The sequence below is a fragment of the Halichoeres trimaculatus genome, unplaced genomic scaffold (genome assembly GCF_033239565.1).
Source record: "Halichoeres trimaculatus isolate MK-OKI-2021-1 unplaced genomic scaffold, fHalTri1.1 fHalTri1_scaffold_19, whole genome shotgun sequence".
NCBI classification, from domain to species: Eukaryota; Metazoa; Chordata; class Actinopteri; order Labriformes; family Labridae; genus Halichoeres; species Halichoeres trimaculatus.
Genome location: NW_027437197.1, coordinates 23,953,349 through 23,977,651, shown reverse-complemented (window position 1 = coordinate 23,977,651; position 24,303 = coordinate 23,953,349). Strand labels below are relative to the sequence as shown.

The 24,303-nt window shown below is 39.4% G+C and overlaps 1 protein-coding gene across 2 annotated transcripts in view; it reads right to left on the bottom strand.

Moving 5' to 3' along the window:
- Positions 1–24,303, bottom strand: part of LOC141808556 (polyprenol dehydrogenase-like) — an 82,921-nt gene that overhangs the window by 6,038 nt on the left and 52,580 nt on the right. For both annotated transcript variants that reach the window (XM_074695215.1, XM_074695214.1), the window contains exons 4-6: positions 12,363–12,464; positions 10,321–10,528; positions 7,423–7,630 (exon numbers count right to left, since the gene is read on the bottom strand). In XM_074695215.1, coding sequence (XP_074551316.1) covers positions 7,423–7,630; positions 10,321–10,528; positions 12,363–12,464 — 518 coding nt within the window. The remainder of the gene's footprint in view (positions 1–7,422; positions 7,631–10,320; positions 10,529–12,362; positions 12,465–24,303) is intronic.

The window sequence follows — 24,303 nt, the reverse complement described above, 5'->3', positions numbered from 1 at the left end:
CCGACCTGGTTGGGATCCAAGTTTGGGCACACTGCGCGTTGTTTTGGCCCTCACACAATTGATATACATACTGTATTTCCAATATACAGTCAATGTTAATTGTGTAAATTTCTCTAATTTCAAAGCCAGAAAAAGTGAACTGAAGTTTTACCAACAAAGACTTTTAAGTTATTATTGTACAGCAGGATGATAACACAACTATAGTCCTGGAGACTGTGCCATTCAGAGACTGTTATTTCAAAATCGTAGCTGATCTGAGGCTGATGCAACATAATTGCAGCTTTAACTGTAAGACCAGGCAGACTGTTTATGTACAGCATTCAGTTTTATTCATGTAACACCTAATAGTGTCTATGATTGGGTGAAAAGAAAATTGTGTAAATGTGCACATGCTGGTTTCTGCTCCTGCAATCAGACAGAATTTGCAGGAAAACACCAGCAAATCTAATAATGGAAGAAATCAAACATCATACATTCTGATACATCAAGGAGAGCTGAAGTGACTGCATAATAACAAGTTCAACAATAAGTTATCACTGGGAAAAACAAACACTGTTTGCACAAGAGTATCGCTTTGTGTGTGTGTGAGTGTGTATGGGAGTGAGTGTAAAAGCCAGAAGCGGCTGGTGTCACTGTAAGTTAGCGTCAGTGCAAAGCAGACTCAGGGTGTGTATGTGTGTGCGTCTGCATGCATGAATGTGAGTGAGTGTTGGTGTTGATGCATTTCAACGATGATCTCAGAGCCGGCTGTGAGACCCGGAGCAGGTTTGAGAGCAGGACGGGATCGCGTCCTCAGAGCAGTAACACCACACTTGGATAGTTTTTGAATATCAGTGCACGTCTGTGTTAAAATTCTTAATGATATTTTTAAAAACATGAATTTCAATTGTTTTTCTGAATGTCTGATTAGACTCTCAGGGGTGAATTTTTCAGTGCAAGTAACAAAACATAACTTGTACTTCATTATACATGTGGCTGTCTGTGATTTAAAGGTCGCTTCACACATGGGGGGGGGGGTTAAAACTTCCTAGAAAGCCTTTTGTGAAAAGACTAAGAACAAGTTGCATCCATTTCATTTTACCCCAAATCAGTTCTTTGCTGTACTTTATTTATAATGATTTATAAACTCTTACCTTTGCTCTAGTTTTCGTCTACTTAGCTAGTTCTGACAAGGACACTCAGTGAGGACACTCAGTGAGGACACAGAGTTCATGCTAGCTCACTTCAGGGAAAGGTCAGAAAGTTTCCAGAGTTGAACCCTTCTTTTTTTGTTATTGTTTACCTTTCAGATGCATCATTATGTGCTGACCCTGTCCTGTAAATTTTTACGCAAGCAAAGATGTTAAAGTTATGCGCATTGTTGCTGTAAACATGTTAACCTGCAGACAATAACTGATTTAAAAGATTTTTCTAGGACACAAAAAAAGAGCATCACCTCATGTGTTGCTCTTACTTTGTTCTGTGCCGTAATCAGACTTTCATTTGTTTATCTTGTGTTCCCTAATTTGTTTTTCATTGTCTTCATGTCTTGCTGGATGTTTATTAGTGATCTAGTTTAATGCTGTCACCTGTGTGCGTGCTTCCTGTTTTATTGTGTAGCTCTTGCTCCCTGTTTGTCTGGTCCAGTTTTAACTCCTGCCCTTCTGTTTCCCTCCTTGCTGATTGCACCCTGATTAGTTCCACCCGTGTGAAATTATCCTCAGAGTAGTTAGTCTGTGTTTTCCCTCCTTGGTTGTCAGTTCCTCTTCACTTCTTTACCTGCGAGTGTGCTTTGAGTTTCAAAGTAGCCGTCTTAGTTTTGCATTTTGAGTCATTGCTCAAGAAATCATCACTCTTTCCTGCACCCCCAGGTACTCCTACTCCTCCTCTTTGTTATTGAACCCACTCATGTTTACCATGTACATTTGACATGTATATTTAGTTGTTTTGATAGGTGTTTTGTGTTTCCAGTATTTTCTTTTACTTCCTTTTTTTTTTTTTTACATTCCTTGTCTACACAATATGGAAATAAACTTTGAGCAACCCTAACTGCTGCTACGGCTTAACTTAAGTGTTAAATAAGGAATACAATGAGCAGCTAAATTTGAGACTTTTTTTTTTTTTTTGGATTGATAGATTTTGACAATGACAGGTGTGCCACAGGGGTAATTTCTGGGCCCAACACTTTTTACTGTGTACTTCAATGACACTGTCTCCACTCTACAAAACTGTCATGCACAACTTTACGCTGATGATGCTATTGTTTGTGTTGCAGCTATAGTAAAATCTGCCATAAACAGCCTGCAACTTACTTTTAACAATTTACAAGAGTGTCTTACAAATCTTAAACCTGTACTTCAAACAAGGAAAAAACAAAATTCATTTTGTTCTCCAGGGATGAAAATATTCACTTATAGAAAATAGAAATATCTACTCCCAGTGGATTGACAGTTGAAGAGTCACAGAGTTTTAATATCTGGGGATATGGCTTGATGAGGAATCTACATTTAAATAGCATGTCCACACTCTTGCTACCCTGTTGCAGAAGAGAGTTGGCTTTCTTGATGGAAATGAATTTTATTTTCTAATGACATGCCAATGTAGAAGCTATGATACTTGTCTGTTTTGGACATGCCACAGATTCAAGTCTCAAGCCCGTGGACTGGGTATGCCACTGGTTACAGGTACAGTACGCATCACTGTATCCTTAATTAGAAGGTTGGATCACCACCTCTTGATCAGAGAAGGGACAAGCATTAGTTTTTGTATCTATTCAAAGCCCTTAGTGGTAAGCTACCACCCTACCTTTCAAACCTGCTGAAGTTTTATGATGGATTCACTGACTTACTCAGTCTTCAAGTCCCTCCAGTCCTCACTGAACTCAGCATTTTCCTTTGAGCCCCTCATGAAATACCCTCCTACAAACTCTAAAGATAAAGGCATTTCCTTTTCTTAAAGAGTTTAAAATACGGATTACTCATCACCATTCCACTTATTGTAACCGTTTCGATTGATTTAATTGCTTTTTGTGATTGAATGATTCGTGTTGTTTCTTAATCTTGTTCAAAGTCTGTGATTTCGACAACATTGAAAATAAGGGAAACTTGAATAGCAACGTATACGCACAGTCAATATTTGGGTGGAGGTCAATATTCCAGTTTCTGAAACACTGGGAATAACCTGTTTACATGTGTGAGCAAACAGGGTTATTCCTGTTCACATGGTATCCTGATCAAAACAGTGATGCAGGGACATTGTGTCCATGCAATGCACATCATTTCTGCTTCTATTTTCTGTATCCGTATTAACAGCAGCAACAACAACTGCAGTAGCACGGCGGACTTCCTGTACTCAAAAGACCAAGATTCCTTGCAATCATAACGTGCAGAACACAAATTAATGTCCGTTGTGATAGAAATATCCTGGTAGGGGTTTAGGTAGGGGTGAAGGAGTAACCTAGGGGTGTTTTGGGGGTTTTATAAAAACTGAATAGGAGCATATTCCAGTTTTTCAAAAGGGTTATTGGTGTTTACATGGCCATGCACAACCTGGTTATTGCTAATATTCTGAATATGAAAGGGTTAATGACTACATGTATCTGCAGCCAGTGTCTTTTTCGAGACTGAATGATAGGCTTACTAACAACAAAGCTACTCTGCTTTGGTTACTTTTTGATTCTTATCTCTGACTTCTTGAAAGTTCTTTCTGTTTATAATCTTTTCCTTTCCATCAACTACTTCTAGCACCTAAATACTTAGCCCTGAGGTACAAAAGGAGCATACTACAGAGAATTACCGCCTCTGTGTTTGTGTGGATGTGTGAACGCTTGGTTATGATTACATGCATGGCTTTGTAATATTAACGTGTTAACGTATGTGGGGCAGAAGCATCCCAGAGGTTGTGCTCAGAGGCAAATGCCTGTGACAATTGCAGTTTTGAGCTTGTACACGCAGACTTGTCTCCTTCCATTAAATCCTGAGGACATTAACAGCACCCTGAGGCCTGGGCTTTAAGCTATGCAAGAAATGTTTAAAATATAATACACAGTGAAGAGGCTGCCGTGATTTTTTAGAGGCACTTTAGATTTTAGTTGTGGACAGACTGTGAGTGTGAGCCAACAAACAGTGTCTGTGTTTTGGCTTGTGTAATAAAATCTTTCCTTTAATTTATACAGCTGCCTTTGAGTTTTCTTTTCATTTAACTTTGATGCGTCGAAAAATATTTAGCAGTGAGACAACGTTTCCTTTCCAAGTGGTCAGACAATTTCTCTTTTTGAATTTCAATGATCAAGGCTGGCAGAGATCACATCTTTCCAGATATTTGAACTTCACAAAATATTTCAATATAGGTATATTGCAATACGATATCATGTTTAGTTTTTTTCTTTAAATTGCTGACTGAATATTGAAAGTATAATATTAAGAATAATTATGTCTGCAGCAATTCCTGCATTTTTTTGTCTTTCCTGTTTTTTTTGTTGGGGTCTTTTTTTGTTTTTGTTTTTTTTTTTGCTTTTGCTTTTTATATTTGCTTAGAGATTTCTCCTCCACAATCACTGCGCAGCAATGTGGGGCCAACAGCCCACCAGTTTCAACCACAGAGAAACTTCGCCACCAGGTGACACAGCTGCCTCAGCTGCCTCTCCCCTCTGATCTGTGTCTGTCTACGTGCGCTAAAGGGCACCCAGTGTGTCTGAATGAGAGGCCACCGGGAAGAGACAAATGTCAGCATTTGCAACCTGTGAATGAGAACGGTGTGATGTAGAAGAGCTGCAGGTGAGAGTGAGACTGAGTGTGAGCAGAGCAACACACAGCACTTTCCCGCAGGGTTGTATGACTGTTTTTGTTTTCTTTGGTAACTTAAACTGCTGATGAATGAGGAAAGAAGAATAAATGAAGACTTTCAAATTCATGCCAATTCTGTGCAGCCAAATTTGCATCATATCTCCTGTAGAATAATTGTCAATCACATTGTTTACATTTTTAGAATCTTCAGTGGGGTACTGCATTCACTTTAAAAACAACAACAAAAAAGCCTGTTTTTATAGGATAACTATCTCACAAAAACAGGTAGTCATTTATTTTCTTAATTTCCTGTTTTACAAGATATGTCATAAAAACAAGAATTTAAAATATAAAGAAAGTTCTGGAAAGCTTTAATGGTTGGTCAAGTGTGAGGGTGTTAATGTGGATTGTAAATGGCTCCCATAACCTTGGCTGAAATCAAATTTTGTATTAAATACCCAAAGTAAAAAAAAAAATTAACCCTTTCATAGTCAGAATATTAGCAATAATCTGGTTGTGCACAGTCATGTAAACACCAATGACTAGGGATAGGTACCTTTCACATTTGAAAAAATACAGTACCAATACCTGGTACCTGGCAATCAGTATTGGTACTCAATGATACCAATTTTGGAAATTTTTCATGTTTATGTGGTAAAAAAAATATATCAATTTGTTTGATAATAAAATGTTGTTGTTGTTTTTTTTTCAATTGAACATATTAATTCTTCAATACAAAACCCTATAATGCTGTGTTCACATCTAGCATGGAAAATTGCCTATTCTTCCTAAACAAAGTACCTTTCGATTTTTGGTGAATCTGTACCCAGTACTTTTGACAGAATTTGGTCGGGACCTGATTCGGTACCCATCCTACCAATGACCCTTTTGAAAAACAGAATATGCCCATATTCAGGTTTCTCTGGTTTACTCCTTTCCTGACCCGAATATTTGGTCATGTATACATCCTTTCAGGATGTCCCCATCCAAAGGAACATTAATTTGTGTTCTGTGCATGTTCTGTTTGCAAGGAATCTTGGGCTGTGTACAAAATCACTCCCAATGCACTATATAGTGAATACACGACTTTGTAGTGCTGTCCGAAATCTAAGTGAGCATGGTCATTCACTATATAGTCCAATTTAATGTATGCCACAATGCATTTTGAAAAGTAGTGTATTAGCGATGCTCATTTTATGAGCAATATATACCATCATGCATTGCTGTTTAATCAGAAAGAATGGCTGATTGCATAATTAGTGATTACTGATAACATGAAACAACATTAAAAACTGTCAGAGAATAACTCTTATCTGTTTAACTTTCGGATGAGCCCGTCTCACAACTACAAGCAGAGAAACAAACAACACGGACGTTAGCAGCTAAACCGTTCATCGCGGGTGTTGCATTCACTGGACCTTGTAATTCTCAAACACAGCATAAGTTGCTGTGCATGCATGCAAACAGGTTATTCTGGATGTTTCAGAAACCAAAATATCGACTTTAACCTGAATATTGACTAAATGTAAACATAGCCACTGAAATGTCATGCTTAGCAGTTAGCATGGTCACTCTTAACTCCAAAACACCAGTTGCTCTGTAACAGTCAGAACTCAATAGGAGCTGACTCCATGGTGTTGTATCCTTTCTGGAAATTGAAAACAGAGCCATGAAAAATGTTTATACAGCTTACAGTTTTAATAACCCTAACCCCTTTTTGATGTCTATTCCTGCTGTGTTGACAAGGGGCACTTTAATATCTTAATGCATGAAACATTTTAGGGTTTAACCTCTGTCTCTGGTGTTTCGGAATAGTTGTTGTAATATCACTGACTGCAAAACAAATCTCCTTATGAGTACAAATAAAGTAACCTGAACCTAAATACTATTTCTGTTGCCCAAATGCGTGCACATATTTATGACCTGAATCCTGTTTTTATGAGAAAGTAAGTATTTTGTAAAAACGGGGGGAAAATAAAAGTTTTCAAGTGAATGCAAAACGGAATACGTCATCTTAAGAATCATTAAAGTTAAGTTAAGAAAGTTTTGACAACAGAAAAACAACCCAGAAAAGATCCCAGATGTTAACTTGAATCACTGAGAGTGCGTTTGGCTTGGATCAATTGTAACAAATTAAAAATCAAAGACTCTTGTTCCTAAAAGTAAAAAGCATCTGGTAAGGGTTTTGGGTTGTCGATCTGACTTTGGATTTTCTCAAGGTCTATGAGCTTTACAAACCACTCAGCGACTTCATTTTCCTCTCAAGGCATTTATATTCCAGTCTTTCAGTTGACACAATTAAACAAGGACAACAGCACAATTAACCACTATTTGGAGGATCTGTGGACCGGTTTTAAGGCTTTGGTGTCCTTTAAATGTCCCTGAAACCACAAAGTGAAAGTTTCATGAGTGCAGCTTTAGAGCAAAAGGGAAATGTAATATCTTGAAACTTTATCAGCCCGTCAGCCGTATTAAAGTGCACATCACGCACCCTACAGGAATTCCCCTCATAACTTAATACGGCACAGAAAATTCACATGAAAAGGAATATTAAATCTAGCTCAATATTCTGTCATATCTCCCTGCTCTCTTGCTGGATGAGAGAAATCAATTTAGTGTCTGTGTGAGGAAAGGAGATGAAAGTCAGGCGGCGTTTTACCCGAAAAAGAAGGTGAGCGATGACGTTGTGTGCCAGGAGTAGGGGCATCCAGAGGTGGCGATAAAGAGCGGTATCCACGATGCCTGGATCCACAGCACATGAGCTCAGTGGAAAACCTCCACGCTGCAGCTCCTGGTGGAGGTGGGAACTAAATAACAGCTGTGCCAGCTTGCTTTGACAATAAGCAGCATGGGCTGAGTAACACTGGCTGGGGAGAAGAAGAAAGAAGCTGTCAGGCTTGGATGTGGAAAAGTTAATTGTGCTTCTTTTTAAATTGAACAATGTGCAGTTTTTCTCTTTGGGTCTGATCATTTGTAGGAACGTGTAGTGGCAGTTTATACGGGTAGGTTAACATGTCCTGCAAACCAAGGAAAAGCTTTTCTTTGTTAAGAATTAACAACTCTCTGACTCTCCTTGCTGAATGATCCAATCAGTCAGGGATTTACAATGCAACTATGAATTTTCCAAAGGGACTAATTTCCTGTCATTTAAACAGATTTTAAATCCAATATTTACCCCACTGAGTCCAAAAAAGTGTCTGCTGTGACTAATATTAGCAGGGCTAGTGAACAGGAGACCTCGTGTATCAAAAGACAGAGTGTTCCTTAAACACACAACATCTTAAAGTTAGTGTCATAGTGCTTGTGCTTTTTCTTTTTGCAGTGTCAGAATAATTCTAATTGACAATTTAGCCAAATTTTACAGCAGATGTAAGACTGCGCTATGACGAACATCACAGGTCATGGCAGTTAAAAATATTGACATGTACTGCAGAATTTTTACCAAGCCTTGGTCTGCAAAGATTTGTCATAGTCAGAAACTGCTATATGCTAGATGCATGCACCTTATCCATTTGACAAATCTTGAAAGTAATGGAATTAGTTCTCAATATCCAAACCTAGCTAGCGCCTTTATTATAGTTAGACAACTAGCATTGTTTCTTTTTTTCCTAAAAATGTTTAGAATTTTTAGATAGCTTCCCTTTTATAAGACCAGGGCCAGCACCTCTTTGGGAGACAACATCCACAAGCCTGCTTCTTGTTACCCATAACTTGAATGCAAAATTAATTAAAAGTTAAAAAAAAGTTAATCTGATACAGCCTACTCATACCTGTGTCTCCATTCTCAAGACCAAAGGACTGTGGGGATTGAAGCGTTTCAAGGCTCTATTAGTTCCCTACGCTTGTTTACACCAAGGTAATACTGCATCAAAGCATCACTGTGGTTGTTCATGATGGGGTCTGTAGGAATTTACTAAAACATAAAATGTCAACTTTTACAGGAATAATCCTGCTCTATTGTCGCTTCTGGGCCTCTATACATGTGTGTCAGTGTCAGTGTCTGCCTAAACCCCCTCCTCTGTCTGGGTGTTGATGTTTTGGTTGTTTGGGATGTTTCTGGGCTGAGATTAAGTGTGGTTACCCCTGCAAATCACAAAACGCCTAGTGCACAAGTGAGTGGGTGTTGATGACAACGAGTGGAAGAGGCTATTGCTTCGTTTTATATAATGTTTATATATTTTATATATAAACATTTATTGCAACAAACACAAGTCAGAAATGCTAAAGTAAACAGAATATAACAGGAGCTTAATTACTGTTTACACCAGGGCAGCCATCTTTGATTGTAAACTGGGGGGGGGTGTGGACCCCTTGACTTCCCGGTAGGAAATTCAAACTTCAGGGGGCATTCCAGTTGAAATTTCCCACTCGGAACTCAAAACTTTCGAGTACAAATGAAACACACCATATCCTGAGCAGCTACAACACTGGACGAAACACCAAACAGACAAAGCTTTTTCCTTAATGAGGGTGAAACTGCTCGACTTTCACTCGCTTTCAGGCGTGAGTTAGCTTTCTGCTAACCAGGTATGTGTCAAATACCCGTGATTAGCTTGTGCAAACATGCCAAGTCAGTTGCACAACTCGAGTCTCTTCCACATAGAAATGCAGTGCTACAGGCGGTTGCTGGGTTAGTGAGTGTGTTCACATAGTCGCAGTCAAAGGCTGTGGGTGTGTGCTGCTGCTGGCACTGAGCCAAGGATGAGGAACCCAGTTTGCTAACAAATAACAAAAAATCCTGCAGACCCTACTTTTAATAACTGATGTGACAGCTCCCTGGTGGCAGGTGGCTGAAAATCCTTGAAACAACACACCAAGACCAGGACTGCAGGCCTACAATAACTAAAACGTTTTTAACTCATAAAACTTACCAGTTATATTGGTGCAGCCTTTCGAGCAGGATGGGGTTTAATTGTTTGATCGACCAAACAAACAAATTCCCTGATGAAAAACGTGGTATTGCACATGGCTGAGTTTTTTATCCTTGCTCACAGGTGGCACTCTTTATCTCTGACACACAGACACGTGTGAAAGTGTACAAAAGATCTTCATGGATTTATATAAAACAGTTACATGCCTTGAGTGTATTTATATTTTGTCCTTGGAAGGGGATTTTTTGTTCTATGTTGTGTGAAAAGCCTTGAGTGGTCAGAAGACGATTATAAGACCAGGAGCTGCAGTACATGAACAATAAGTACACTTTAACTCAGTCCAGTGCTGCAGTAATATAACAAAACAATGAAGATATCTCAGGTGCTAATGCCTGTGGACAGCAGAGCGGCTCGCTGGAATGATTCTGAGGGAGCTGGAGCCAGCAGTTGACCCCCAGTGTGGACAGAAAATTACCATCACAGAGAAAGTGCAGGTAAATGAAACAAGGTGTTTTTCTTCACCAAAGAAAATGAGTGATATCTACGAGACAACTAAAAACCACCTCAATGAAACAGAAGCCTGAGTACGGTTAAATCTGAATCACTCATATACTCGTTAACTCCTCACACCACTCCCTTCGTATAACCCAGCATTACATGTTGTGTTTGGACATGTGTGATCTTACTTGCTGTTAAGGTCATTTAGCCTGATCTCCCCGATGCGGTGGGCAGAGGAGGAGACATTGACCACTCGAGAGAAGTGACCCCATTTCCCAGAAGTCTTCAGTATGTCCAGGAGCAGCCAGGTCAACAAGAAGTGGCCCAGGTAGTTTACACCAAAGTGCTGCTCAAATCCATCCTCAGTACGGCCCTCAGGAACCAGCATGACCCCCGCTTGACACACACAGAGACACACAAACACAAGCATTTAAAGCTCATGAACAACAGAGGCTGAGTTACCATTTCCAAACCTGAAACTTAGTGGACACTGAAGGACACGCAATGAATCAACTAAAGACCAACTTAAACTCTAGTTTTCAGCCTTTTTTTGCACATAACCTTGGCCATCCGGACAACCCACAGACCTACAAAACGTAAAATAAACATCTAGTCCTGTTTGTACTCAGCCTCTGTCTGAAAACGCAAGAATCAATGATTCATTCAGAGGGTCATCTGCTCTCCTCAGCTCTTTTTCATTAAATATGTGTTTGACTGAAAAATTAAGGCATGGTTATCAGTCTGGACCTGGGTGTAAGGCCCACTCCTATCCCACTCCAGGTCTCAGTTCATGTCCGCAACTGTCATGTCAAAATGGAGCAGAGTACAGCAAAGTATATCTGAAAATTACTACATCATGCAGACAAATGGAAGTGCAGAGATTGAAACTTAGAAAGTTAATTGGATTTGACACCACAAGTTTACTCTTGTATTCCTCAAGTTACAAATGCTTGTTATCTTATCCTTGGTGTCCCTTTCTCAACAGGTAAATCCAATGATTTGTTAACAACGTTCAGTTGTTTTCATTCTTTAACTTTTTATTTGATTCAGCTTTTTGTTTGTTTTAAAAAAACTTAAATGATTTGGCCACTGAAGATGTTTTCTGTGCATTTCTTTGAGCCATGAGGGCTTAACATGCATACTTTGGAGAAGAAGCTCATTTGCAGACTTATCAAAACTCATCCATTTGTTTAGAGCAGCTTATGAAAGGTTTAAAATGTCCTATTGTGTGACCTGTTCTTATTTTGACCAAAGCAAATCACAATCATTTAACTTAAAGATGCTATGAGGAGGATTTGTTTTAACTGGACCACCTCGCCACCTTCTGGCCCGGAGTCTCACACACTGTCATAAAAATACGACTTTAACCAAACGTGTGTTTGTTTAGGAACAAATAGTAATTTTTTGACCTTCCTGGTCAAAGGATTACTTTGATACGGTTATTCTGTGTGTGGTGTAGCGTGTGTGGTGTATGCATGACTTGTTTTCGTGTTTTGCAGTTTGGCAACTGCACGCAAATGAATCGTACATATCAAGCGTCTTTTAGTCCACGCTCAAGCCTGGATAAATGTTGATGTTGTGACTTAAAAATAACAAAAACCAAGAGATGAAAGTTTATTCATAGCTGAAAACACATTTGTTGTGTTGTGTTTAGCTGTTTGCTATTGCAATTTGCACTTCAGGGCCACTGTATTTTTTTAGACAAGAATGTTATCATAATCTTAATTTATCCAGCACTTTTCAGAAGCAATGTCATAAAGTTCTTTACAAAATGAAAATACTGGGGAAAAAATATGCTAAATGAAAAAAATGAATGAGGAAACTACAATTCTGACAAACTCTTTGGGAAAACTTTGCCTTCTTACTTTTCTTTGGCTTCTTTCAAGTGAACCGAATCTGTTACAACACAGTGTTGCCATCACATCAGCATAATGCTGTAATTTTTATTGTTAAAATAACAAATTAACCTACTGAGGTCTCTGGAAAACATCTCTAAAGACCATTATAACCATCCATGAATATATTATTTAGGTTTTTTTTAATGGCATTATCTTCTAAAATAGGTTACAAGAATAAATTTAGGAACAACAGACTAGTCCTGAGGAGCACATTAATAGAAAATCAAGTGTGTGATGTTTTCAAATGACTTTCAGCAGTGGATACGACGTCTAACCTGTCGCTGGTGACTCCTTCTTATCTTGCCACATACAAATACATTTCCATCACTCACCATTATTGACCAGGATATTTAGCTGCAGGTCCTGCTCCCTGAAGCGCTGGACAAATTGACGGATGGACTGCAAAGAGGCCAGGTCCAGTTTTATGAACTCCACTGAAACATACACACACAAACACAAAGAGACACACGTATCAGAGCCATTGTAAAAGGATTATTTCTCCAAGCTGTTTTGGCGGTTAGACATCAAAGAGTGTATTAATAATCTCTTTCAGCAGGAACGGTGGATTCCTTCACTATAATACAGGCAGCTCTATGCTCCAGCTGCTCCGGCACATTCTATCAAACCTATAACGCTTCTTCCTGAGCTCCATCAAAAGCTTAACACGCCGTTCTATCAGGCCTAATGTCTGAGCAGACGCAGGTACCAAAGCTCTGCCCGGGAGTTGGTGTCATCAGAGCATGCAAGTAACTGTGTGTGATGAAGTGTGAAAAAATGCATGCTGGGTAGGAACATTTGGACTCAGACAGCCCTGTAGGATATCTACTGAGTATGAAAGGTGTTAGTGTTCAAGCAATACCATCATTTTAATACCTGCAGTGCTATGAGCAACTTATCGCTTAAATGTCCTATAAATTGTACAGGATTACTTGGAACTTTATAAAAACTTTTCTTTAAGCTGTAGTTTCCAAATTTAAACTTTAAACTCAGAATAAAACATGCACTGAGACTTTAATTCAGATTACCATAACTTTAAAGAGGAGATACTGTGCTTTTATTTGGGCTTTACACACTCCCTCTGGTAGCCTTATACCTCATAACTTCACATGATTTAAAGCTAAAAAAAAAAAAAAAACATTTTCTCTTCTGAAACATTTTATTGTTGACACTGTCTCTTCATGATCCGACTTCACAACCCCCACCTCTCTGATTAGCCAGCCCTTAAAGCAATGACCTCATCATTTGGCAAGTTTCTTTAAGAGCTTGCGCTGTTTCTAAAACGGACAATTTTTAACAAGTTTACTGGAACATTCTGAGATTTCCACAACATTAGAGAACGTAGCAGTTTGAATATCTGTACACCTGAAGCAGAGAAATCAAGCCTTGTTACTTCATATTCATGGTTGACAAGCAACAATGTTTTGTTGACCCTGCTGCAATCCATGATGCTCTGAAAACATGTTCAAAATGTTTAATAACAAAATCCTCATCTTTATGAATTTAAACTCAAAACTTTCTTAAAGAAGCATTAAATATTATATGTGCTTTTTTCCCGGCAAAGTGCAACAGAGGGATGTTAACAGCAGTGGAGGTATATTACTTTTTTCTCACACTGTTGATGAGTAGCATTCTGTAGTGTTTATATTTGAGTTGGCATAAACTGGCAAAGATGTTATTCCACTTATCACCTTTAGCCTCAAAGCTCTATGGACCCAATTTATCATTGTATTTTCAAGCTAAATAAGCTACTAAGTAAAAAAAAAAAAAAAAAAAAAAAAAAAAGGCAAAAGTGTCCAAAAAGAGCCTTTGAGGACAGGATCCCAGCATCAAACAATGTGAACTTAGGCCATTTCATATGTAGCCAGATGTCAGGGAAATGGCATAAATCTTTTAAAGTTTAGGCCTGTCATCTACATGAAACCACAATTTTACATCACTAAAACGATGTGTTCTTAAAACTCGGACAAAGTGAAGATTTTGGAAAACTCCAGTTTTATGGTTTCATGTATAAACAGAGTTTTTGGTTCCCATATGTCACATTGGCTGGCACTTTTGAAAAACACTGCAAAATGTGGGTTGCACATGTGTCAAGCTACACTTGTCAGCAGATTTGCCTTGTGTGTGTGTGTGTGGTTGAAAGTATTTTTTAAAAAGAATTGGAGGGGAGGGCATATTTGTTTTTGAAAATACCTGGCTCTGCGTGTACAAGGCCTTAGTTTGTGTGGAGCAACCACTAGCAGAGCCAGCAACACCACATTTAGTCCTCCTTAGGCTTGTTCTGGTTAAGCCTTACTCCAGTCATGAAGTTATATGTCAGTGTTTTTAACCTGATAGTGCCTATAAACATAACTGTCCCTCAAATCTACTACTAAAAATACTGCCAAACCACACCATGTGACAAGATGCTTTCTGTGCCTGTTTATATCCAGGTAGTAGCATTAGCATCATGGCCATAGCTATTAACTGCAGCTCTGGCTTGTGGTGGTTTGTTGTCATAGCTGAAACACAACAAATTGCCGTCATTTCGGGCCCAGCATACTAACAGTGTTTGTTATCCATTGATTTGACGTCTAGGACGAGACGTCGTACATCTCTATTTTGTAAAAGCACACAGTGTCATTTCACTCCACGACCTAGACGAGACTGAGTTGGAATACAGATCATTTTAATACAGGAACAAAACAAATCAAAAAGCAGTTTTCAGGCCTTTGACCTACTCAAGAAATATGAGCATTTGGCCAGGATACAAAGTAGTTTGAGATTTTGCCACAAGACACAGACTGGGAACTTTGTAAGTTAATGGCAAAGTTTTGCAAAAGAAAAAAAAAATCAATTTTTTACATCTGATTTACCTATTTAATATTCTCTGGCCAGCTCTGAAGCTAAGTACTTTCTGACTTTGTTTTTAGTCCTTTCCTGTCTCTTCCTCTTTTCTCCTTAATTTGCTTTTGCAATAAATAAAAGTAAAGATCTTCATCTGTTCTTTCCCCAACAGGCTCTCCTTTGGGCGGGATGACTTTCCCAAACTGCAGGACTGCAGAGTCACTCCTAATCTTAAACCGCAAATTGAAATCCCATCTCTTCGAGGAAGGCTGAATTGCTACTTCACCATACATCCTCCTCTGCATCCCCTGTGCAAGCTTTACCGCGCTTTCCCTCACACTTCACGACGGAGCAAACACACAAGTTGAATAAAAAACTAAGCACGTCCTGATTTATTCATTTATATGTAAATTAACACTCAATGGATTGTTTTTGCATCCAACCCCAGGGACAATTTGACCCATTCCCTCAGAAAAATATATGAAAAGTAAAAGACACAAAAAACAAACAAGTTTCTTTATGACATTTCATTTCAGCAACAGGTTGAGGTGTTTTCTTTTCTTGTGTTATTAAATCAATGTTTTATTGCCTTTCAGTCCAAAACAAAACACGGAAATGCACCATGTCTCAGCATGTATGTCCTTTTACTTGATAATTCTTGAAGACAGTTTCATCTTAAATAAAGAGGATGTATTAAAATGATGAGTGTCTTTACAACTCTAGAGAGCCTGTAAAGGGTGTTGGACAAAGACAGGCCGAGCAGCATAAAGGAGGCAGCTCGATGGGGCTGATAGGGAAAAATGGCCACCATGACAGATGAGAGTGCAGCCATCCCAGATTAAGGTCCGATAGTCGTCTTATCACAGCGCCGTTGCCACTCACCTCCTGGTGTGTATACATGTATGTGTGCAAGAGGGAGCAAGGAAGAGAAACAAAGAAATAAAGATGCAGGGATATTTTTCCTTAAATACTTCTAGTTGTTATTTTGTGTGCATTTTCTGTGTGCACGCAGGACTGTGATTGTGCGCCTGTCAGTCCACTCCTGTCCTCTTGGACGTCCCTCTGGGCCGGCTTCTTTCAGATAGGTCAGTCGTATCAAGGAGCCCACTGAGAATGAAATGCCATCGATTGGGTACGGCTCTGCTGCTGCCAGCCCTCTATTAAGACCCAGGATGCTCTGTGGAGCACAACGTCTGTGGCTCAATAGCAAAACACACTGACTTTATTGTTGCTCTTCAGGAATTATCCCAAAGTGACAACAGGAACTGTCTCTGAAGACCACACTCTGTTTCACACACAGATCCTTTTTTTTCCACGTTTCTTCACTTTTTTGACTCATTATTGTAACTGCAGGTTGGTTAAATCAAACAACAAAGAGTACACAGAACAGAACTGTTTATTTTTAATTTAAGTCACAGTGTTTTTTTTCTTGAGGGAGAATTATTAAAGACAGGGTTTGGATATTCAGCACGGGAAGTGTTTCAGTTTTTATTTAAAAGGGGGTGCTGTGCTTCTTGTATCAGACTTTATTATGCCCCCCCTGCCTCCATGTTGATGTTTTGGTTGTTGAGGACGTTTCTGGGCGCAGAGTAACCCTGGTGACCTCAGCCAATCACAGTTCTTCCAGTGCGCAGGTGAATTTGCGTGTCAATAATAGCAAGTGGAAGAAGCTATCCTGAGCAGCTACGATAATGGAGGTAGCATGGAGGAAAAAAAAAACGCAACGAAAGTGAAACAAAATGCCAAAAGGACAAAGGTTTTTCCTAAACGAGGGTGAAACTCATGTTTTATTCTGAGCTTAAAGTTTAAATTTGGAAACTACAGCTTAAAGAAAGAGCGACATTAGTTAGCTTTCTGCTAACCAGGTATGTGTCAAATACCCATGATTAGCTTGTGCTAAAATGCCAAGTCAGATGCACAGCTCCCAAGTCACTCCCATGTAGAAATGTGATGCTGCAGGTGGTTGCTGGGCTATTGAGTGTGTTCATGTGGACATGGTTGGAGGCTGTGGGTGTGTGCTGCCGCTGGCACTGATCCAAAGAGGAGGAGCCCAGTTGGCTAACAAGTAACAAATTTTTTTTTCCTAAACAAGGGTGAAACTGCTCAACTTTCAGCCGCTTTCAGTCACTTTGAGAGCAGCACGGATAAAGAGCGGTACAAGTTAGCTTTTTGCTAACCAGGTATGTGTCGAATACCCATGATTAGCTTGTGCTAACATGCCAAGTCAGATGCACAGCTCCCAAGTCACTCCCATGTAGAAATGTGATGCTGCAGGTGGTTGCTGGGCTATTGAGTGTGTTCATGTGGACATGGTTGGAGGCTGTGGGTGTGTGCTGCCGCTGGCACTGAGCCAAGGAGGAAGAGCCCAGCTTGAATGGTGTGTTTACAAACAAGCAAAGAAAACTCCTGCTGACTGTACCCCTCCCTGCTTCATTAACACTCTTCTCTTTGATTGGCCAGCCCTCTGGAGGCCAGTCAGTGGGAAGAGCAATGGGTAGATCTTGGTGTTCCAGCCCCGGCACTACTGCGTGGATTGTCATGAACCACTTAGGAGATTTTTATGTGGTGGCCTGATCATTTTAGCTATCATCCAGTTTTGGGGCTTTTTATCATACCACAGCAGCAGATTTTTAAAAATCACTCTGTAAGAAAAGCATTGATGAAACAATTTAAGAGTAATTTGTGAGTTCTATTTACTTGCTTCAGTTTCTGAGTCTTGGCACCGTGCAGGCTGACTCACTGTCACACTGGCATGGTTAACTGGGACACAGTGAGAGGAGAGAGACATCACCTGTGCTTTTCTCTCCATAACAAGTCAGAGTGTGTGCTGGGAGAAAGGACTATTGTAGCTGAAAGGTGAAGGTGCCATTTCTGCGATTGTATTCCCCAACACTTCTTTTTTTTTTCTGTTGACTCCAAAACAACTGCCACACTGTGCTTTTTAGAATTACTTCCAAACAAAGACACTTGAATGCACCATGTCACATTTATGACTTGAGAAGTCTTGATGGGGGCAAAAGTCAAAAGGATGGTTTCATGGAAGAGTGGAGATTTCTAACTCTGTGCTGAAGCTTGTAGACTGTCACCCAGATCCTCTACTTTTCATTGCCTCTGCTTCACAAACAACTCCATTTTCACCTCTAAATCCCAGCCTGTTATTTTTTATTGATGCAGAGTTTAACTGTTACACAATGGTCGCTTTGTTTAAACCAGTAAATGGTGCCATGAATGGGTCTTGCTGTGTCAGGGTGAAAACAAAGCGACTGTTTGAGTGACTTAATTATGTTTTGAACACTGTGTTCACTTATGCTCGCTCAGAATTCTTCACAACCAAGTGGATGTTTTGACTAGTATGATGCTTTTTGTTTCATTATTTTGAAGTAAACCTTACATCATCAGCATGGCATCATTCTTGCAAGGCTTGAGCATGCCAGAGATGGAGACTGGAGTTAGCGACTTTAGCTCAAGTCGCACTTAAGCCACACACAGATATTTGAGACTTGACTTGGACTCGTGCTCAAGAGACTTCAGACTAGACTCTGACTCGTGTTCTGGGACTCGTGAACAATAATAATGTTTTCTTTTTTGGCGTATTAAGATTGAGGAAACTCTAACCAGCTCAATGTGATTCCTACCTTTTTTCATGGTAACCATGGTAACCACGTTACACAGCATCACGTGGTATAACTCTTACATCCGATTACATCAAAGGCGACCGACGGCAGACCTGCAGCTGCTGCTGAACCATTTGTCGTTATATTTGGTTACAAAAACTTCAAACAGGACGGCACCAACAAAAGAAGAGCTGACTGCAAAGTCTGCAGGATCAAAGATGCTGGATCCACCACATCAAATTTTATCAGGCACCTGAAAACTCACTCTGATACGTCAGTCATACTTAGGGCTGCTATAAAAACTTCATCGACGTAATTTTTCATAGTTGACGCGTCATATTATTGTTTTTATTGTTGTTGTCATATGGTAAAATCATATACCAGGAGGTAATGCTCATCTGTAACCTCAGTTCACTGCATGAGGCGCCATGTTAACAGATGCTTTTATGGGAAAAGATCACTAAGTTCAGTTTGGACAGTCTGACAGCTCCCAGTGTTTCACGTCTGATAACGTGATTTAGAGAGTCTCCTTTGCTCTCTGTCAGCTTTTCAGGATCTGAGTCACAATCTTGTGTCGAAACTCCCCTAAATTTTTTAAAGAGAGGACGTTTATCTGATGGAGCTCTCACTCTCAAGCTCACACTGCACCGGTAACACTCAGCAGGGAGGAGGAGGAGCAGACTGAGCATGAACGAAGTGGAAGTAGCGTATGTAGCGAAACGAAACATAAGGTATTGTTATAAAGAGGTGGGAGAGAGTCTGGCAGGATCATACAGAGAGCAAAGCAAGCCCCAATGAGCAAATAAACATTAGAAAAAAAGCCCAAATTCACAAACTAGCAGTCTCTCTAACACTGCAAACAACAACTTAATCTTCTTGTTACCTGCTTCATTCATTTTGAGATTTATTTTGTTTTTTTGTTCTTTTTTTGTATTGTACTTATTTCTATAAGAGAACCTAACTCTGGGTAAATGCAATGAAAATGCAACACACAGGTTGAATTTTAAGGTCTGCACATTTTAAAGGCCAAATTAGGTTGAAACACAAAATAATCGTGATAAGTCGACTAATGGAAAAAATAACCAATAGATTAGTCGACATTAAAAATAATGGTTAGTTGCAACCTTAGTCACATTAGTCGCATATGAACACATATGAACGGTTAGCTCAGCATTGGCTATGTAACGTTCACTTAACTTTCTGCTAGCTTTATAACTGGATATCTGAATAGTTGAGTGAATGTTTACTTGTTGCGCTTTTTTACATTGAGGCGCATTGACATGAATGATGGGTAATGTTAATCATCTCGGTTCCGCTGCCACCATCTACTGGCTAACGTTAACCATAGAAAACACAGTTGCACTGTCGGCTTACAGGTAGGTTAAACTTACTTATTTACAACTTAACGTCCATCAGTGACTATATATGGTCTTATTATGGTCCCACTGAGCCTGCACAACCAGAGGCAAGATGTACTTTAACTATGTTCATGTTGAAAGAATAAAGTTTTCTTTAAAGGAAAGTGTTCATTGTGTGTTTTATTCATATTGCCATGGCCTGTTTCAAGTGATCTTATAACAAACAGCTTATCAGTACTGATACTGCATGCTAGGGCTGGGACAATATGCTATTCCTACGATTCAATTCTATTACGATTTTTGGGGTGCCGATTCGATTTACATTGCCACTCTTCGAAATTTACGATTTTTAGTATTTTTATTTTGCTTTTTGAACCCCAGACCATGTGAAAAAGTGATATGATGGTGATGATGTCTACAGACTTTATCAGGACCCATATTTTTCCATAAAATGCATATCACGTGAATCAGAAAGAAACATTTCAACCCCTGCTGGAGAAAAGTGGAAACTTTTTTCCTATTTGGTTTATAAACAGAGACAGAAACCAAGATTTTGAATTTGAAAAAAAAAAAAAAAAAAAGATTTTTGCCAAAGAATCAAGAGTGGTAACAATACAGTGAATGCTTTGAATGCTTGTCATAGATAAAGCTGTGCAGCATTCTTGGTAGACCAGATAGCAGCAGATGACAAAAGCTCATGAGATTTATTTTTTAGAGACTTGAGACTTGGCTTCCACTCGCGACCACAGACTTGTGAACGTCTCTGGAGCAACAGTAACTGTCCATGAGAATCTCACTTTGACATACTCCGTTTCTCTGCCACACAGCTTGCCCGCAACATCATGACAAATTCAAACACAGTCTGTCAGGACAGCAGGTAATTAATATGTAAGTCGGCTAATGCCAGTGGCTTAATCTCACAACTCACAGAACAAAAGTTCAGTCTGTGACTCTCATGTTGCAGAATGTCCTTCTGCTCCTTCTTCAGTATTTTTCTTAATATCTGATCACTTAGGAAAAAAGCGCCAATTTGCAACTCATCATATCCCCCCCTTTGCTTGCAAAAATGCCAAAGATGATTGATATATTACTCACATGTGATAATTTGATGGCTAAGATCTTAACATGCTTTTGGCACCAGTATCATGGCTTTGTTTTTTGGCTCTAAACTCAGAAATCAGTGACTAACCAACATTAACTGAGTTTAAATGAGCTGTTTTTTAAGACTTTGTTTGAAATACAAAAAAGAAAAGGCATTATCACCCTCTTTATCAAAATAGAGTAAATCACAGAGAGATGAGATGATTATTCCCACTTCCTCTCGAAGGGCGATAACAAAACACTGTGGATACTTCCACACTAAGCTGTCTGATAAACAACTCCAAGAAAATGAATTCCAGGCACTGTGCCAGTGTTTTCTCCTCCACATATATTTTTCTTCAAGTGACGTGGGAGAGAGGATGCAAGTTCTTGACCCTGTCATCTCGAGCTTATAGTATTAAAGGGATGATACTCTCGTGAGCCAAAAGTCAGACGGCAGTAATGTGGATGTGCACAAAGGCCTACTGTAAGGCTGTCTCAAACACACCGATAAAAGGCACTTACATAAATAAACACTCAATAAAAGCTCAACTCCTCTGGGATGATATGCAGAACATTTACAACCTCAGTGGCTGATGCAATAAGTGAATTCACTAAATCTGATCTTAATATGGTTTTCAGTGTTTCGGGAGTGGCTGTGTAACAAGTCAGTCAAAAAGTTTGGAAAACTAAAAAAACACATTTGCACCTCCACACACACAAACACACACAGACACACACACACACACACACACACACACACACACACAAGGTGTCCAGCTTTTTAATCTAGGTCTATGCTCCGAGGAAAAAGTGTTATTTTCAACCGTGGCTAAAGTTAGTGGACAGAATGCACTGCCTGTGGCAAAAACAGAAAAAAAAACTCCTGAGTGTGTGTGTGTGTGTGTGTGTGTGTGTGTGTGTGTGTGTGTGTGTGTGTGTGTGTGTGTGTGTGTGTGTGTGTGTGTGTGTTTGCCTTTGATTCAAAGTAAAATGCTTTAAGCCTCATTGACTGCTGCCCATTTGAAGTCTATGGTCATTAGCATAATTCTGGTTCAGCACCATACAGTACGACATGATACCAAGTGGGCCCATTGTTTTATTCCTGTAAATTAAGAACGGCACAATTAGGGATGCGTCCCGGATTAGGTACTTCTATTGGTATCGACCAAATTCCAACTATAGTACAAAGTACAAAGTACCAATTCACATAAATACAAATGGTGCCATGTTAAGGTACCTGAACTCATCCTTGTGACTGTGAGAAAGAAGAAAAGCAGGCAATTTCAATGCTGGACATGAACACAGCCCTGCAAGGTTATATACTGAAGAATGAATATGTTAAATTGTAAAACTGTGATTTTTTTAATTAAACAGTTCAGTATTATAACTACATAAACTGAAAACTGGTACCGTTGAATACACATAGGGTATTGTATCATTTTAAATGTAGGTAGCCATCCCTAGGTACAATATCAGCATGTCACCCTAAGGTTATTGTGGCCCAAGAGATTTAAGATAAAACTAATATGGTAATATTTATCGAGAGCTTGGGGAGATATCAAGCGTTCAGGCCGGCCACGATGTCAAGCTCTAACAGCTTAGCTGTCGTCATTGGTGCAGATCAGCTGATGGCTCGGCTGAGTCCCGTGTTCACCTCCTATTGGAAAATTGCATTCAGCCTCCTTTCTGCTTCCTCTGCTGGCATTTTGTAACCCACCTCCACCCCACCTCCTCCTGTCAATGTATTAATCTTGATTGCTCTGCTCTGTCTGGGTTTTTATTTTTGCTGCTGCACTGCCTGCTTACGCCGTTCACGATGGCTTGTGATGGGCAGGAAGGTGTGCTCTTCCTGCCTCAGGCCTTCTACATGTCTCCTGTCACATCCACTGGTTCTCATTTGGCTGTAACAGAACCATACTGCCAAATGAAACAGCAAGATACGATTATTTTGACAGTGGTCCTGACTTAAATATTGTTTTGTTATATTAACCTTGAACTGTTTATTTGGTAAAATAGTCCGATCACATGCAGAGATAGGTCAAGTGAGTCTGCAATCATATATCTGCAAAAAAGTATTTAACAAGTGCACAGGGAACAAAGAGTAAAACTCATACAACTGTTAATCAAACATTCACAAGGTCCAACAAAATGCCAACCAAATCAAAATTACTATCTGGTGCTGGGACGGAGCACCCAGAAACAGCAAACCCCTCTTTAATCATCGGCTGACAAACATTTTACCAAACACACCTCTAAACCAACAAGGAAACAGTTTTATGTTGGGAAGTAACCCACATTGTAAAAAACAAGGTGACTGATTACTTTGTTCCCCTTGCAACTAACAACTTTGAAAAACTACATTGGTTTTAGGTCTTACTTAAGACTGAACAATACATGGACATAGTCTCTATGACATCACCCATATGTTTTAGGTGCAAAGTTTTGAAGCCTAGCATCAACAGATGTCATGTTGGAAATGCTGTACCACCCCCTACTTTGAACCAGCTAGTTTCATGGTATTAAAGGTATAATCGTATGTTTGTTTTTAGCACAAAACATTTAATTATCTTAAAATGGGCATTTCTAGTCAGGACTGGTAACTGTGAAAGCCCTATGGGCCCAGTGTTACAACAGCAGGGGTTCCGTGAGACTACCAGGTAAATATAAGGCTGACAATGAATCAAAACTAAACATCACAATTGTTGAAAAATATGAAGTTATAAAGAGTCAAACCTGTGCTTTGACTGGAGCTCCATAAACTGTAGACGACCTTCAATTAGCATGCTACAGATTCTCTTTTAATTACTTTGTTAATGTGGCTGGCTGGAGTTTCAGTTTATCACACCCTCACATTTTAACTCTGTTCTTTCAAGACAATGCTCTGAATAAATGCAAAAATGCAGATTATGTTCCCGCAAAAGTCATAGATGTACGTTTATAGAGCTGATCGTCAGTTCAAGAAGGAAGAGGGTTTCGTATTCACCGTCTTTTATCTTTTCTGAAGTCATCATTCCTTTACGTCATTCACTAGCTCTGTCTTCCTTCCTACCTCTTCCTGTCTGGTGATAAGCTAATGATGGAGGATAAATCTTTTAAGCTGGAAACAGTAACATTTAGCCTCTATCTCTATCGACCAATCATCTTGAGGCTGCCAGGAATACAAATCTGTACCATCACTTTTCTGCTTTCAGTTTGATCATTGCAACCCTCCTCCACCTGGTCACCAATCCATGTCATCAGTGTCCCGCAACAGCTCCTCCAATGAAAAACTGGGGCCTCCTTGAAAAATAGTTTTTGAAATTTTTGTTGCAAATCAAGTTTTCATTTCAAAATTAACAAAGGATATTCATGATAATAATCGACCCTAACTCTTCCACACAGACACGTCCTATGAT